Source organism: Desmodus rotundus, chromosome 12 (genome assembly GCF_022682495.2).
Source record: "Desmodus rotundus isolate HL8 chromosome 12, HLdesRot8A.1, whole genome shotgun sequence".
Taxonomy (NCBI): Eukaryota; Metazoa; Chordata; class Mammalia; order Chiroptera; family Phyllostomidae; genus Desmodus; species Desmodus rotundus.
In genome coordinates this window covers 69,602,043-69,619,424 of record NC_071398.1, presented here as the reverse complement: position 1 = coordinate 69,619,424, position 17,382 = coordinate 69,602,043, and the positions used below count along the sequence as shown (strand labels likewise).

The 17,382-nt window shown below is 41.7% G+C and overlaps 1 protein-coding gene across 7 annotated transcripts in view; it reads right to left on the bottom strand.

Annotated features, from left to right (window-relative positions):
- Positions 1-17,382, bottom strand: part of PIP5K1A (phosphatidylinositol-4-phosphate 5-kinase type 1 alpha) — a 41,261-nt gene that overhangs the window by 4,106 nt on the left and 19,773 nt on the right. For 4 of the 7 annotated variants that reach the window (XM_024570697.3, XM_045203343.3, XM_045203342.2 and 1 more), the window contains 12 exons: positions 15,701-15,732; positions 13,960-14,040; positions 10,941-11,071; positions 10,409-10,526; positions 10,071-10,223; positions 9,054-9,353; positions 5,822-6,027; positions 4,295-4,378; positions 3,402-3,450; positions 3,123-3,207; positions 1,931-2,077; positions 1,606-1,735 (listed from right to left, as the gene is read on the bottom strand). In XM_024570697.3, the coding sequence (XP_024426465.1) occupies positions 1,606-1,735; positions 1,931-2,077; positions 3,123-3,207; positions 3,402-3,450; positions 4,295-4,378; positions 5,822-6,027; positions 9,054-9,353; positions 10,071-10,223; positions 10,409-10,526; positions 10,941-11,071; positions 13,960-14,040; positions 15,701-15,732 (1,516 nt within the window). The remainder of the gene's footprint in view (positions 1-1,605; positions 1,736-1,930; positions 2,078-3,122; positions 3,208-3,401; positions 3,451-4,294; positions 4,379-5,821; positions 6,028-9,053; positions 9,354-10,070; positions 10,224-10,408; positions 10,527-10,940; positions 11,072-13,959; positions 14,041-15,700; positions 15,733-17,382) is intronic. The other 3 variants (XM_045203345.3, XM_045203346.3, XM_045203347.3) reach the window with 2 other exon arrangements.

The following is a 17,382-nucleotide window of genomic DNA, read 5'->3' as shown; positions in this document are numbered from 1 at the left end:
CAACAGGATCTCCAAGAAGCATAGGGTTTATCAAGAAGGTATTTGTAGGTGCAGCTTTTATTTAATGGAGTAAATGCCAATGAGGTTCACAGGAGGCCCACGAAATATTTGAGTATTGTATCAGTAGAAACATCACCCTCTTGGACTGAAAGGAATAGTAACAGTGCAAAATGAAAAGAACCCCTGGATCCCCCAAATTCCACTGGCAAGCAGCAGGCTGAGGAAAGTACTCAGCTGCAAACACATTCTTGTTTTCTTGAAAAAGGAGGACTCAGAAGGCGAAAGCAAGAGTCCAAAGGTAGAGGCGAGAGCCATGGAGAATTATTCCCATGCTTTCAGACACAACAAAGAAACTCCAGTATTGGCTATATTTTAGGTAGCTATGGATCAGTGATTCCGCTGTGCTTCCCACACCCCCCCTTTTTATACAGGAGTATATACAGGGGTTATCTAATGCTTGTCTCAGCACTGTACGCTGGTGGGTGGCGAGAAGATAGCTTGTCTCCTCAGTTTCACAGGTCCACAAATTGGGAGGAACAGCACTCAAGGAACAATACCTGGGAAGCTCACCCAAATCTGGAGCTAATTTAGATGGCAAAATTCTGGACTTTGAGTTGATGCTGTAATGGGGTGAAACTTTTGGAAACCATGAGCGGGAATGAATTTTGCACATGGAGGGATGTAAATCACTATGGGTCAGAGGGTGGATTATAATAGGTGATGTCTAAGATGGCCCTAAATAATCCCTGCTTTCCTGGTATTTACACCCTGGGTAATCCTTCCCTTTTGAGTGTGGGTTAGATTTAGTGAACAGAATGCAGTACAGGTCCTAGGATGTCAATCCTGAGACTGGATGATAAAAAGAATGTGGCTTCTGCTTAGGTGCATGCAGTCTGAGCGAAGTCAGCTGTCTCAGTTCCCGTAGAGAGGCCCATGTGGCAAACAACTGAGGCCAACAGCCAGCAAGAAACTAAGGCTCTCAGTCCACCAACCTACAAAGAACTGAATCCTGCCCAAAGCCACATAAATGAACTTAGAAATGAGCCTTCAGATGAGACCCTAGCCCCAGCCAACTACTTCTTCATGAAAGATCTTTAGCCAGAGGACATAGCTAAGCTGCACCCAGATTCCTGACCCATAGAAACTATGATATATGTTCTTTTAAGCCACCAAGTTTTGATGTAATAAGAGAATTGACACACCAGCTAACAAAATTAAATCACAACCTTTACACTGGATTCTTTTGAAAGATTGACTGCCATTGTCTTCACTGCCCAGGAATCTTTCCAACCTTACATCGTAAGTTGAGAACTCACTTAACTCACCAGGAGATGAAAGGCTAGTAGGGTATTTTAACTGAGTATCAGAAAAGGCTGCACACAAAGGCTTCTCCCCACCTCTTAAAGATACAGAGATGTTGATACACTTCTCTAAGTCACTAAAGATGAACTCTAAGGAAGGTGAACCTGAAAAAAATCTAGTGAAGAGCAAAAGACAGTGACCTCTGGGAAAAAACAAAGCAAAACAAAACAGAGTTATGGAGGTTCCCAAGGACCTGAAGAGAGAGATGAGATGATTATATGGAGAGAGGGGCAAGGAACCAACCTTGTAGATAGCATTTGCAAAGTCTCTCCAACTACAGGTGAAAAACAGGGGTCAGGAATAGTCGAGACCTCACTGATTTTCTCCGAAGGTGGAGTCTGAGGTAAAACATCAGGACGACCGAAGTGGACGCCTGGAAAAAAGAAAGGGGAAGAACATCAATAAATAAAAAAAGAAGAGAAAATGGGGTGGGGGAAATACAGGGGAAAATATGTAGCAACTTGGCTTTTCCTGAACAGGAATGGGAAGCAGAGTCCTAGGTAAATAAGGACTTGGAAGGAAGGGAGGGAGTGCTCAGTCACATGGGAACCCCAGCCCTGGCGCTGACCTGGCTCCACTTCCGCCTTTGTTGTCACTTGTGCCTTGTGCTCCCCAGACACCGATGGCTGGTAAGTAATGCACGAGTTGCCGCTGGGGCCTCCTCGCCGAGAGAAAGATGAGCCAGACCGAAACTTTTTGGAAGGAGAGGGCTTCACTTCAAAGGGAAAGAGAGAGCCTACTTAGCACCCACCTCAGAAACCATCACCAAGACATACACACAGCTTGCTGGCGGCCCAACACAAACACAAAGGTGTTTTTCTTCAAAGCAGGAAGAAGGGTTAATGTCAACACAGACAGGCTCTATGAATGCCTTTAGAGGAAGGGGCATCTCGGTTTACTTCATTTTGAAAAGAAGAGGAAAACCTAGAGGAAAGGAGACATTTCTATTTCTCCCCTCCTACAAGCAACCTCAACAGCTTTGCTTCCACCTGATGAGATGTTCTCTATTTCAAAATTCCTGTTCTTTAACATTATCCTCCAGTTGAACCTGACAAAGATGACCCTTTCACACTATATCCTCACAGCACTTACATACACAGCACTATGATGATACTCTACACCCCCGTTATACATCACTTTGAAAAGATCTTGAAAGGATTTCCCATGTTTCTTAAAACTGTATGGCATGCCTAAGACCACTCTGACTTCCTGAGGGATGCCTATGATGAGGAGATGGGAAGGAGGAGCTGGGATTTACCAGTGGCAGCAGCATGAAAGGTTTGGAAAGAAGAACATTGGCACTTCTCAACCAAGAAAGTTGAGGGGAAGATAGTAAGAACACCTGCTAAGCAGAAATCAGTAAATGCTTCTCCAACGATTTGAACCTAGTCTGAAAACCCCTTGGCATTGGATTTATAACCGCAAAATACAACACTGGTCATATCCTTGTCCATGAAAGTCTGACTCCGCCTATCTCAGCCTGTGACACGGATGCTACAGCCACATTTTTTTTTGCAGTGCCGCTAATTTCCCAAAAATGCCCCTCACCTCAATGACACATGTAGGGAGAGCCAGAGGGGAAAGCAGCAACGTGGAAACGACTGGGACAGACAGAATGACTGACATGACGGGCAGCAGCTCTCATGGGATGTGGGCAGAGCAGAAGCCTCTGGCTTTGGCAGTTCCCTGACAGAGGTATCCTGCCACCATCTCCTGGCATAAGCGAGTCATTGGGGGTTCATCTGGTAGAAGCCACTTACAAGGTATCTTCTTGAAGACTGTGCTGCACATGAAGCGCTGGAACCGTTCAGCATAGAAGCCTGGGCGATGCACCGATACAGTGTCCTGTGGAGAAGAAATGGCTGCAGAGTTAAGAGATGGGGGAGGTCCACCAAGAGGACATCTAGTCCAAGGGGCCATTTTCCCTAGGCTGAAACCCTAGTACAAGTATAGACCCCACAAATGAAGTAAGATAAGAAAAAAATGAGGGGGGCAAATCAGAAGTGAGGGATGCAGAAGAGCCGCTGGCTACTACTCACCCCGTCATGTACCAGCGCTTTCCAAGAATGCTCCAACTTCTTAACAAACCTGCCAAGAAAAATGCATGTAATGCATTCACATAGTTTTTAAATAATGACCTTATACTTTTTTATTTTAAGGAGTCAGGCAATGGTAACAGAAAAACCTTAAAAGAGAGGGGCTGGGAAAGTACTCCCACTATTATGCTGCCTTTCCAAAGAATGGACACGGTAGTGCTTACTCAGTATGGAGATCAATTATCCCAACAGAAAAGAGTAGTTAGTATGTCCCTGGCAAGTCAGGGAGAAGAACACTTATTGAAAAAGAACAGCTGGAGGAACAGATGAGCAAGCCTGTAAGAGAGGGGTTAAAATTGGATGATAACATGCTGAAGCAGTAAACCAAGCACTGTCCAGTCCTCATTAGTACCTGAAACCTTGCAGGAACAAAACTGGGGTCCAACATTCCAGCTCTTCCCTCACCATCACTTCACTGACCCTTAGTTCAGGCTAATTAATACTTCTTACAGAACACAGAACACAGTGACCCTCTTGTTTTCCCTCCATGGAAAAGGGCAACATGTTTCCAGGGGTATCCCAATGTGGAGTATGACTCATCTCCCAGGTTTTTCAGAGTCAGACAGATGGTAGATTCTACCCTGATGCTTCCGAGAAGTGACTCAGCTTTCCACAGAGGTACACAGTATGTTCGAGGAGGTAGTGGGGTAAGGAAGCCAGGAGACAGGCAAAAATCAAGAAAATAAATCACCACTTGCAACCCAAGAAGATGAGCAGCCAGATCACAACTTACTGTTCTTGTTTCAGGGAGAACTTGGTGACAAACCCAACCAAAAGAGAAATGAGTGGTAATCTGCACCCACTCCGCCCCCTAACTTGGAATCCATGTTTCTCACCTGTAAGACTGCAGAATGTCAATGATCCCAATATAAAGCAGCAGCCTTTCCCCTTTACTATTCCGGGCAGGGATGCCACCCATACTGAGGAAAACAAGGAAAGAGTAAGAAAATCTTTTGGCTAGCAGGTAACTAAACATAACTGTCCTATTTTCCATAAACTGGGGAAGAGTGAGAACCTTCCTCTGATCCCAGCCTCTCGGGAGTATGTATTATAACCTCTCTCTCCAAACTTTGCCTGCTTCTCCCATCCCAAGAGGGATGGGAGATTCTCTTCCACTGAAGAGAATCTAAAATCACCCCTACTCAGCAATTCCAGGATGTTTCCCCAATTAACTTCCATATTTAAATCTATGCCTTCTTCTAAGACACCCTTCTACTTCTTTTTAATTTTTATTTGATTTTAGAGAGAGAGGGGAAAAAAGAAAGGGAAACGGAGAGAGAGAACACTGATATGTTCCACTTATTCATGCATTCATTGATTGATTCTTCTATGTGCCCTGATAAGAGACTGAACATGCAACCATAGTGTATCAGGACCACACTCTAACCAAATGAGCTACACAGCATGGGCTAAGACACGCTTCTTGAGTCCTGTTAAAGGATACCTCAAAAATGAGCCCTGGCCAGCATGGCTCAGTTCATTAGGCATCATCCCATAAACCGAGAGGTCACCGGTTTGATTCCTGGTTAGGGCTATACCTGGGTTGCAGGGCGCTTGCCAAAGGCAGCCAATTGATGTTTCTCTCTCACACTGATGTTTCCCTCCCTCTCTTTCTCCCTCCTTTCCATGCTCTCTAAAATCAAATAAAAATAAACAAAAAAAAAATTGTCTTAAAAAAAAAAAAAAAACAACTAAAGAATATTTATTGTTCTTTTAGTAACTACATGTCCTGATGGATCCATTTATGGTAAGAAAAATGCTTTCCATAAAAGTCTGTAATAAATTGGTTTTGATGAAATTCTAATATAATTTGCAGCAGTCATGTGTGTCTAAGACTCTGAGTGAACTGTAAAAAAAAAAAAAAGGTTTTAATTTTGAATAGCTCTCCTTCCCAGTTGTACTACAAATCCCAAATTTAAGACATCTTCCTTTTCTTATATATATATATATATATATATATACATATATATATATATTTTTTATTTATGGCTTATTTTTATTATTTATTCTATTACCATTGTTCCCGCTTTTTCTCCCTTCCCGCACCCTCTCCTCCCTAAGTCAATCCCCATTATCATTGTTTGTGTCCATAGGTTGTGCATAATCGGTCTTTGGTTAATCTTTTCTCCATCTTTCACCCAGTCCCGCCTCTCCTTTCTAGCAGCTGTCAGTCTGTTTCATGTAGCTAAGCTTCTGTTACTCTTTTGTTCATCCTTATATATTCTTAATAAAGCTCATTTATAGTCTCTGTAAGCGTTAACATTGTTGACTTAACTGCTGAATCAAGGCTACTCCTTCCCAGCAGCTACATCCCTTCCTCAAAAAGAAATGCTCTCCTTCCTGGTGCCTCTGAGCCCACTCACTGGTCTTCACTCTCCATGGTGCCACCTCGCCGAGCCTCGCCCTGAATAGATTCCATGGCTGTGGAATAGAGAGCCTTTTGGGGGGCTGGTTTGCGAGTGTCCACTGAGTATTGTGCTTCATTGCCCGAGGGCTCTCGCTGTGCGTGATCTATGTTATGGATTGACATCAGGAGGCTATAGTCCATTATCTTGAAGCTCTGCAGCACCTAATGGAAGGAAAACATGATCTGAGCCTTAAGAGGTGTGAGGGCTTTTTTCCAGGATCTCACAGCTTTCCAGATCCAATTATTCTGGAGGATAGTAAACCCCCAGGGCTAACCATAAAATTATCCTTTGTTCTCCTACCCTTGGAGAAAAGCATTATCACCCTCCTCTGGTTGCTCTTCATTTGTATCCCCATAGCTTTCTATACTTTGAGTAAACACAAATTAGGCAACTAACAAGATGCTATTTGTTCTTTCCTTTTATCTCTCTAAAAAAACAGCATTATATTCTCAAGGATCTAAAAAATACAAATTTGTTCTGTAAAGCATCTCTGGTAAGAGTACACTTCGTGATGGAGCAGATCTGCGGCAGGACCTTACGTGACCAGCTTCAACTCAGGTCAATGTTTACTGAACACCTACCATCTGTAGGTGCTGTGCCTGCTTATGGGGGATACAAGGATACTTACAAGAGTGTCTGTCCTCTAGGATATTATAGTTTAGGAAGAGAAAAAAATGTAAAAATAAATACAATGCAATCTAATGTGTACAACAGAGGACGTCTTACATGATTGAGGGGGAGTACGGGAGCGGTCAGGAAGTGATATATGTTTATAAAGGATAAATGAGAAAATAAGTCCAAGTACACAAAGGAATGAAAGAATATTGTACTGCCTGGAGATATGAAACAGCACGTTACATGTGTATAGAGAGGTATAATTTGGTCGTGCTAGAACATAAAATGCAAAGGCCAGGTGAGGCAAATTGCACTGTATAGAGAGGTTGGTAGGGGCAAGACAATGACAGGTCTGATTATGTCACATCGTGGAGCCTGGATATCCTGTAGTTCTCCTCTTTCCACCTATGAACAGGTGGGGAATGGTTTACTCCCACCAGTTCCAGGAGCTCACTTTGGTGCTGCAGCTCAACCATTTTGGTAGGTGGAGTAAGGGATGAAGATGACAAATGAAAGACACCCAAAATGAAATAAAGCAAAATATTCAGGGAACGAATAGTGACAGGAAGGAAACCAGGACTCAAAGCAACGATTTGGAACAAAAGGAAGAAATAAATATCCAACCAGAACAGAATGAAGAAACAAGAATTCAAAAAAATAAAGAGAAACTTAGGAACCTCTGAGATAACTTGAAACATTCCAATATCCGAATTATAGGGGTGCCAGAAGGAAAGGAATAACAAGAAATCGAAAACTTATTTGAACAAATAATAAAGGAAAACATCCCCAATCTGGTGAAAGAAAGAGACTTCCAGGAAGTCCAGAGAGTCCCAAAGAAACTGGACCCAAACAGGAACACACCAAAGCACATTATCATTAAGTTACCCAAGATTAAAGATAAAGAGAGAATCTTAAAAGCATCAAGAGGAAAGGACAGAGTTACCTAAAAGGAGTTCCCATAAGACTGTCAGCTGATTTCTCAAAAGAAACCTTGCAGGCAAGAAGGGGCTGGAAAGAAGTATTTGAAGTCATGAAAGGCAAGGACCTACATCCAAGATTACTGTATCCAGCAAAGCTTTCATTTAGAATGGAAGGACAGATAAAGTACTTCCCAGATGAGATCAACTTAAAGGAGTTCATCATCACCAAGACCTTATTATATGAAATGTTAAAGGGATTTATCTAAGAAAAAGATCAAAACTATGAACAGTAAAATGAAAACAAACTTACAACTATTAACAAATGAACCTAAAAAAAAAGAAAAACAATGAAAACAAAAACTAAGCAAACAATTAGAACAGGAACAGAATCAGAGAAATGGGCATCACATGGAGGGATTTCAGTGGCTAGGGGAAAGGGAGGAATAGGGGGGGAAGGTACAGGGAAGAAGCGTAATTAGTAGGCATAAGATAGCGGGAGAGAGATCAAAATGGTATAGGAAACAAAGAACTCAAAGAACTTATATGTGCAACCCATGAACATGAAATAAGGGGGGGAGAATGTGGGAGGGTTGGGGGGTGCAGGACAGAGGGGGGATAAAGAGGGAAAATCGGGAAAACTGTTATAGCATAATCAATAAAATATACTTTAAAAAAAAGAAATAGGAGGAAATGGATCTAGAGGACAAAAGGGATTGACCTGGAATAAGCCACCAAATTGGGAAGAAAGGAGATTAAGGATGGTTGAGTATAGATATGTTTATAAGTTGGTTAACAGGGCAGGACAAAGGGATAGCACAGAATAGAAAGTTGAGGTGGTTTGTTGAGAAGCAAGGCTGTGGGACGGGAGTTAAAAAACGGTTTGATAAAACAAACATACAAAGAAACAAAAACGCACACTCATACATACAGAAAACAGAATGGTGGTTACCAGAGGGAAAGGGCGGGGTGGAGGACAGAACAAAAGGGGTAAAGGGCATCAGATACATGGTGATGGACGGAGACTGGACTTCGGTGGTAAGCACATAATAGACTGTCAGGTACCAATTATTATTTTTTCTTTTCAGGTGTCAATTATTAAGTTATACATCTGAATTTATATAATGTTGTTAACCAACATTACACCAATAAATTTAACATTAAAAAAAATTTTTTTAATTAAAAAATAAAGTGGTTTGAAGAGTACTGTCTTCAGATGGTTTCAATCATCTGAAATCTCTGCAGAGAGAAGCAGAAAATGGGAAGATGAGGGAAACTAAGGACCCAGGTGGAGATGGCTTTCATGTGTCTGTAGAGATGCCAGTACATGCAGTTGTATGATTTTATCAGCAGGACTGATAACTGAGGAATGATGGCGCTGCCATGAAAATAAAAAGAATGTATGATTATCAGGCCCAAGGTAGGTAGAAAAGGAAATAAAGCCAGGTGGGGTGGGGGAGGAGAAAGAGGGAGGAAGTAAGAATGTAAAGGCATAACAATGATCTAATGTAAAAATTATTTCAAATGAAGTCTGTGACACATGAAGTGAAGGAACAGAGTCCTACCTCCCACAAATTTGATGCCTAAGAACAACTAACCTGTTTAGTGACTGAGATTTCTGGTGTCTATGAGAGAAGGAATTCTTACAAACTCACCAAACAGTCACGCTGCAGGGTCTTACATAGAGCATTGTACATATCAGCATCCAAAAAGAGACCATCAGGAATATCTTGTAAGAAGTCCAGGTCTTTAAAGGTGGGGAGAGGCTTCTCTCGCTCCTTTTGGGAAGCGCGCCGTTTGTAGGTTGAGCCCTTGAGGTCATATTTGATATGCATCTTGACCGACCGAGGTAAGAGATTGTTCATTACCACAATCCGAATGTTCTTACCACCTGCCTGCACACAGTACAGTCCATAGAATTTAGGCAGCAAAGTTCGAGGGTTCTGGTTGAGGTTCTAAGGGCATGAAAACAAAAAGAAGGAAAGCAAATTAGCTGATTTTCAGTGAAATTCAAGAGCAAAAGCTGCCGCCCCGCTTCCTTCATTTGTTAGTTAGAATTCAGATATATTCTGTCTGTTCATAAGCCCACCCCACATACTGTTATTTGTTTAAAATTTCCCAATGCATCTAATGATGGGATCATCACCAAGCTGAGTCACAGACCCTCCAATACAGTAATCAGTCAGGATATTGAATGTTTGACGAATATATTCTTTTAGAGTTTTAAGAGAACAAGGTGTTGAAAAAGTCTTAACTCTTAGCCCTTGGTATAGGATATTATTGGGTAAAATGGGAGGCAAAGGAGAATTCCCTAACTTCTCCAGAACCTCCAAGAGCAATCAGTCAGAATAAGATTGGATAGAGTATTATCAAGGGCAGTAACCAACCTCATACCTCGGTGTAGGAGCTGAACTAAGAATAGAAAACAAAATCATCATTTAATCTGGCCTTTGGGTAGGACAGTCTAAGCCAAATAACACTTAAAATAGGATACACAAACAAAACCCCTTTTAGCCATAGAGAGGCAAAGAGATGGGGAGAAAAGCACAAAAATGAACTAAATTATTAAGACAGAAGCCCTGACACTGTTTTGCCCCTGCTGAAGACAGACTCCCCAAACTTGTCCAGCAGTGGAGTGGCCCGCACAGAGCCAATGCTCCTCTTCTCCTCACCATGTAGTATCCTGGAAGCAGCTTCTGCAGAAACTCCGCCTCTTTATGCTGGACTGTTTTAATGATGAATTCGTCGTCGCTGGACACATAGAACAGGGAACCACTAGCCCCAGAGCTGCAGAGTTCAATCAGCGGCTCACTGCAGAGAGAGTACTGGGGCCCAGAAAGAAGAGAACAAGAAGTTCATAAATACCAGGGCCTACCCAACCAGAAATCAACTACAGATGCAATTCTGTTCCAAAAGAAAACTAGAGTAAGGCTATGGAGAGAAAGGGTCTTCCTTTAGGAGTATTACCTCTGACACTGGAATCACAGGGTCACGGGATGCAGAAGCTTACCAAGTAATCATCAGGCCGGATACCAAATAATTCCCGAAAGTAGCGGAAGGCAACAGGTGCGTAGGTCTTGAACCGAAAGTCATTGTAGTGATGAGCAGGGGTCAGGTTGCTCCCTTCACTGTGGGGTTAAATAGAAGAAGCCACAAGTTACCACTCCCTGTCACCCAGGGCCCTGTCCACCCTGGGAGTCACCCAGAGACAGGTCAATACATCACTCCTGAGAGAACCAGAGGGATCAGACGAGTCAGTTACTTAGTGGGACAAAAAGCACAACATGGGGATTAAGACATGAACACAGGGAACAACAATGCCTCCTAACCAAATGCAGGCCATTGTTTTCTAGGGCTGACTCTACAGGCCAGAGGCTCACAGAAACAAAGGACAGAAGCTGCTCTCCACATTCTAGAGTCCCTCATTACCCTGGTTAAGAATTAGACACACGCCTAAATTAGACCTGAACCCCTAAAACTACCGAGTTTAACATGAAAAAGCCACACTTTCCAGGACATTATCCTGAACATTAACCTTGTACCTGGGGAAGAAGATACTTTCCACCACGTAAAAGTCTTGCATGAGGACATCCCGCTCCGGTTTGGTACTCAGGCTCCCCACGGTGTGAGTAATGCCTAGCTGGATGGCACCTTTCAAGGCTGATGAGGTTGTCTGAAAACAAAAAGGAAATAGAGGAAAGTTTCTAGTATTAAACCTGATCAGGCCCTGGCCTGTAGCTCCGATGGTGAGAGCATCGTCCTGACACACCCAGGTTTCAGGTTCAATATCTGGTCAGGGGACAAACAAGAATCAACCAATGAATGCAGAAACAAATGGAACAATAAATCAATGTCTCTCCCTCTCTAAAATCAGTAAGACAAAACAATAAATAAACCTGATCACAGCAGTAAAAACGGAGGAGGGAAGAGCCAGAAGGAGCACTTGAAAACAACTGTCCTTCTAATATTTCAGACTAATAGTTTCCCAACCCCGATGCTTTACATTGCTGTTTGGCCTGGCAAAGAATGAAAGGGCCTAAAGATACAGAGTAGCGAAGGTGGGACTGGCCCGGCCAGTCTCAGCTAGGCAAGGTGTTCCTTCCCATCCGTATCTGTATTTAGAAGATACACTGTATTGAGAGAAGATCTTAGGTCTCACTCCAGAAGTTCCTTCCCCCAGTATCTGGGGCACTCTAAAAATTGTATTCATCTGATATAGATGAATAAAAATTGATAATTTAAAATTATTAAAATTGATAATCTGAGTATCTACCCAGCTACAGAAACTTCAGTCCTGTAAAGCAGGGCCTGTCTGGTGTTCTAAGGGCAATAGTCCTAAGAAGTTCTAATTAGAAGTTCTAATAGTTCTAAGGGCAATTTTGGGGGAAAAAAAGTTCCTAACTGAAGAAGCCTGAAGACTCAGATAATTCTAAATCGAAATACTTCTCTCAGAAATTATCACACTGTGATCAGAACTCTTAAAATCTAGAATTCTAATCCCATGGAAAAATATCACACTGCCTAGCTACGTGCTGCACCATACAGCAGCACCAGGACATACATGGCTATTTAATTTTAAGTTAACTAAAATTAAATTACAAATTCACTTCTTTACCCTGCCTGGTGTGGCTCAGCTGGTTGGAGCATCAACCTGTAAACCAAAAGGTCGCTGGTTCATTTTCTAGTCAGGGGACATGCCTGTGTTGTGGGTTAGGTTCCCAATCCGGACACCTGTGAGAGGCAACCAATCGAGGTTTCTCTTTCTCTCCCTTTCTCCCTCCCATCCCCCCTAAAAATCAATCAATCAATAAATAATTTTTTAAATTTCACTTCTGCCCTGGGTAGTGAAGCTCAGTGGATTGAGTGCAGGCCTACGAAGCAAAGGGTCACTGGTTTGATTCCCAGCCAGGGCACATGCCTGGGTTGTAGGCCAGGTGCCCACTAGGGGGCTCTTGAGAGGAAACCACACATTGATGTTTCTCTCCCTCTTTCTCCCTCCCTTCCCCTCTCTCTAAAAATAAAATAAAATCTTAAAAAAAATTTTCACTTCTTCAGTCTTACTAGCCACATATTTGAGTATGACTAGTGGCTATAATTTTGGATAATACATATAATAAATTTCAATCACTGTAGAAAGTTCTACTAGACAGTTTTATTCTACATTATTTTCTTCATCCCTAACTCTCTCTGTATTTTACTTATATTTCTAACTAGTCCTCACTGGGCATTAAAAGTATAATTACTGTTTTTAAGTGTTTGCCTCTCCAATTAGACTAGAACCTCAACTTTTTGTTTCAATGTTCAGCACATAAAAAGAGCTCAATAAACGTCTGTTGAACTGACATAGGCCTCAGAGCCCATTCCTAGGGAAAATCAGGACCCTGCCTGAGAATGAGAATGCATTACTTGGGACAATGCAATAAAGGCAGAGAACAAACACAAAACAAATTCACGTGGGCCGGAAACATGACTCCAAGAAATCTGCACGCCCTATATTAGACAAGCTACAGGCGCTAAATAGGAGCACCTGTCCCTTGAGAAGCATAAGCATCTCAAAACAGTCCAGATATGAAGAATCAAGATCACCCCAGGATGCTTTTCTCCTCCTGTTTTCCCTTCATCAGTTCTATTTTCTGTTCTTGGCTATTACTACTACCTTTCAAATCCAATAGAAAGCTCAAAAAGCAGCTGTTTTAGGCCCTATTCACCAGCTGAAACTACATTCTTAAAATAAAAAAAAATAACAAACCCACAAAGGAGAAAGAAAAACACTCAACCTGCTGTCTATCTCTGTATCACGAGGCTGGGTGAGACACGGCCTTGATTTTATGTACAACCGGCATGAGAAGAAAGATGGAAAGACTTCAAGAATTGTGGTTCCCTGTAGCAAGGGAAGAATGGCCTTGAGGGCTTGTTACATGTTTATACCTAACAGGGAAACCCAATTTCTCCAGCTCAGTGAAACAGCATCCGACACCAGATTTATCCATTAAGAACATTCTCATTTAATCACACATATATAGATGAGAGATAACTCACTTCACCCTTTGTGAAGTAAACTCTAAAGTCCAAGTTGTGCCTGGCTGGTGTAGCTCAGTGGATTGAGCAGACCTGTGAATCAAAGGGTTACTGGTTCAATTCCCAGTTAGGGCATATGCCTGGGTTGCAGGCCAAGCCCCCAGTAAGGGGGCACATGAGAGGCAACCACACATTGATGTTTCTCTCCCTCTCTTTCTCCCTCCCTTCCAAGTTGTGCCCTGGCTGGTGTGGCAGCCTAAGAACCAAGAGGTCAATTCCCAGTCAGGGCACATGCCTGGGTTGTGGGCCAGGTCCCCAGCAGGGGGTGAGCAAGAGACAACTGATCTGTGTTTTTCTTGCACATTGATGTTTTTCTCCCTCCCTTTCCTTTAAAATCTTAAAAAAAATAAAGTCCAAGTTGTACGCTAGCTATTGTGTAAAGGCTTAGGATACCAAGAAATAGGATAGAATATGGACAGTAATATCAAGGGGACAGAACTACCCCTTCCTCAAGTAAGATGAAAGTGTTCTACCCAAACACACCTTTTTATACGTTGTCTCCCCTGAGGAATCAACACTCCTGTGGCCTATTTTCTTGATGGCCATGCCAGAGGCATAAGGCACCTAGAAAAAGAAGAGTCAAGATTTATATATAATTCCCATGTAATATGCCAAACAGCTACCATGATGGTATGTCAGAACAAAACAAACCAAAACACTCAACACACCCTTTTTAGGTTATGAGCATTTATAAAACCTTCAGAAGACCCACCCCATGCAAACACACAGCTATAGTGTTGCTTTCCAGTGAATTAACTGGCTGAAAGAACATAGAAGAGAACTCCAAGGGATGCCTATTTCACCTTTGGTCCTCAGAATGCTGACAAAGAAAGTAAATTTTGAGTATCGTTACAGTAGAAACAGGTAAAAGTACACAAAAGCAAGACTGGTTACAAGTGGAGTTCCACTGATCCCTTCTTTTTTCACCAGCTTCCTTTCAGAAATTACTACCCTTCTAACCCTCAACTCAATCTGAATACTAACTGCTTAAACTGAATTCACCTGGAGAAATGATCTCACCACTGACAAATGCTAGTACAGTGAACCCAGGAATTAAAAGGCTGAGGCAATAAGATGACTCCTCTGAGACAGGGTAGGGGCCTCAGTGCCTTGAAGAGATTCCCGAGAACACTATGTGGCTTTGTTTTCCACCCACATATCAGGCCCTGAAATAAGGAAGTTAAATCAGTAGAGCAGAGCCTAGAAGGCTATTCCCCACAGCCAAAATGCCAGCAGAACAGGCAGGAAGGGTATTCTTCATGATGTCAATACTCATTAAGTTAATGAGCCAGAAGGCAAAAAAGACTAGTGAAAATAGGATATCAAGATCTTAGGACCTGATATTACTAAGCCTCTTAGTGTCAGAAAACCGTCTGTATATAACCTCAAAGATCCTGGGAGATATTTTTTAAAAATGAGAAAAGCCTTGCCCCAGCTGGTGTGGCTCAGTGGAGTATGCACACAGGCCTGCGAACCAAAGGGCACATGCCTGGGTCCCCAGTAGGGGCCGCATGGGAGGCAACCACATATTGATGTTTCTCTCCCTCTCTATCTCTCTCCCTTCCCCTCTCTAAAAAAATAAGTATTTTTTTTTAAATGAGAAAAACCTAAAATCCCAGGACAAAAGGGCCCACATTCTGAGGCCCCGCCATAAAACCCAGGAGAAAGGCAAGAAGTAAGAAGAGGGCTGGTAAATACTCCATGGGAACAAATGTAAGCAAATGGAAAATACTCTGCCCAGAAATGAAAAACTTAGGATATTAGCTTCCGTATGGTTAAAAGAAGTTATTCAACTCACTGAAGCTGTGGAACCAGAGGTAGTAATAGCAAAACAAGAGAGTGGGCTTTAGTGTTGGATGGTCTGGGTCTGAATCCCACACTTACCAATCCCACTTATTAACTATGTGACTTTGGGCAAATTATAAACCCTCTAATCCTCACTTTCATCTGTTTGTAAGATTAAATAAGAATACTTATGCAGGACACTTAGGAACATTATTTACGCTTTGGTACATTGCATTTGGTATGTTAAAAATGTACTATAGTAATACCCATAATAAACTGCAATAACAGTAGAGTTGTAGAAATTCTAGCTTACCAAACAGATGTAAGAACCCTGTCTAGCTCCCAAGACTCAAGTAGGGGGAAATAAAGATGTCATAAACAGGTACCCTTCTATTCCAGAATTAAAGTTTTAGAACCACTGTATCAATAACAAACTTACCTCAGATGCCATGGATCTCTTGGCTCCAAATGCTGTTAAAAAATAAACAAAAACACAATCCTAAGTGTGTACACACACACTCAAACATCTCTATCCTGCATACTGAAACAATCAAGGGGTGAGTCAAACCGAGCCTCTTGCTCTGTGGTATTTTTCAGATAGAGATTTTACATGTCACTTCCCCTTCCTCCCTCATATTCACAGAATCCTTAAGCACATTCCCTTCTTGTTCTAGTCCCTTTTCTTACTCCGGTATTCATATTTTTTCTGGGAAATAGATCTGTTCTTGATGTATTTACCCATCAGAGTCAGAAGGTATCTGATATAATGGCTGAAAGAGAAAGGGCATAAGAAACACCCAACACTAACTGGAAAGTTTGGGGCTTGGTTAATAATTTTTCCTGTAGAACTAAAAGTATAAGAACTTTTAGAGCCTATCTATGGTGTTTCAATCCTCCATTAATAGTATTAGAAAAAATGGTAAAGAGTTGATCCATGGAGATGAAGAAAGAAGCTAAGGATGAGAAAAATGCAATGTCAAAATAAGGAAAAAGCATTCAGTGCAAGCAGAAGCTGATACTGCATCCCTGCAGCCTCATCTTGATTTTTGCTGCAAACTCAACAGAACTTGTTGGCATTTACTTACTTACTAAAGTGACTTACTAAATATTTAATCAGGGCAGATATGTAAGGTAAGTGTGTAGTTAAATCTCATTATTTATGACTTTTATCCATTTAAATTTAGGAAAGATTCCAAGAATAGTGATGTTTAGAAAGTGACTAAAGGACTTTATAAAAAAATCTACTCTGAAAGGTCAAGTCAATTCTTAAGGGTTTACCATCCCAGTAACCTTCATCCACAATCACATCAGAGACACATGATCACTCAGGAAGACGCCTTCCTTCCCTTTTCATATTGGAGAATGTTGGCCTTTATCTTCAAAGGCTACTGATATATCACTTCAATCTAGCTCTAAAGAATTTGCAAGGAATAAAGATTAGACATATTAAAGAAAATTAAAAAGGAGTCCAAATGGGATGAATATTCAATAACATAAGTTAATACCTAAGTAGGAAAACCCCAGTCCATTTATAAGGATTAATGGTGAGGTGGCAACAAAGACACATGGGATTAGGGGCAATCAGGTAAAGCCCAACTGTAACTACTAAAGACAGATGGTCAAGCGCCCTGAGAATTTCAGAATATAGCTGCGCTTGGATGAGAGGCTGGAATAGCACTTAGTAGCACAAAGGCCACAGACCAAGTATTTCTGGTACCCATAAGCAGAGCAGCAAAATTTCCTTCTTCATGGTGAGTCAAGGTGGCAAAAAATGGGGAACAAGATGGTTTTCATTTTTCCTCCCAAAAAGAAGGAAAAGGAAACATTATGTAGCTTTTAGGAAGACATGCTGCATAAAATAATCCAGAAAACTGGAAAAACAGCAGAACCCAATAATCTACACCTTTGGTAGAATGCTTCATGTTCAATAAAGTTGACTTCAGCTGGGTGGAAGACTAGGCAAATGAGGACGGGAACTCTAAGCTAAAGCTACGACTCAGATTTATAATTAAAACTGCTACTAACTTACTGCAAAATTTAAGGAGTCAACCAACAACGAAAAAAGATAGTCAATACTTTTATATCTTACAACCTTTTAGACAAGAACAAGTCAACAGGCTG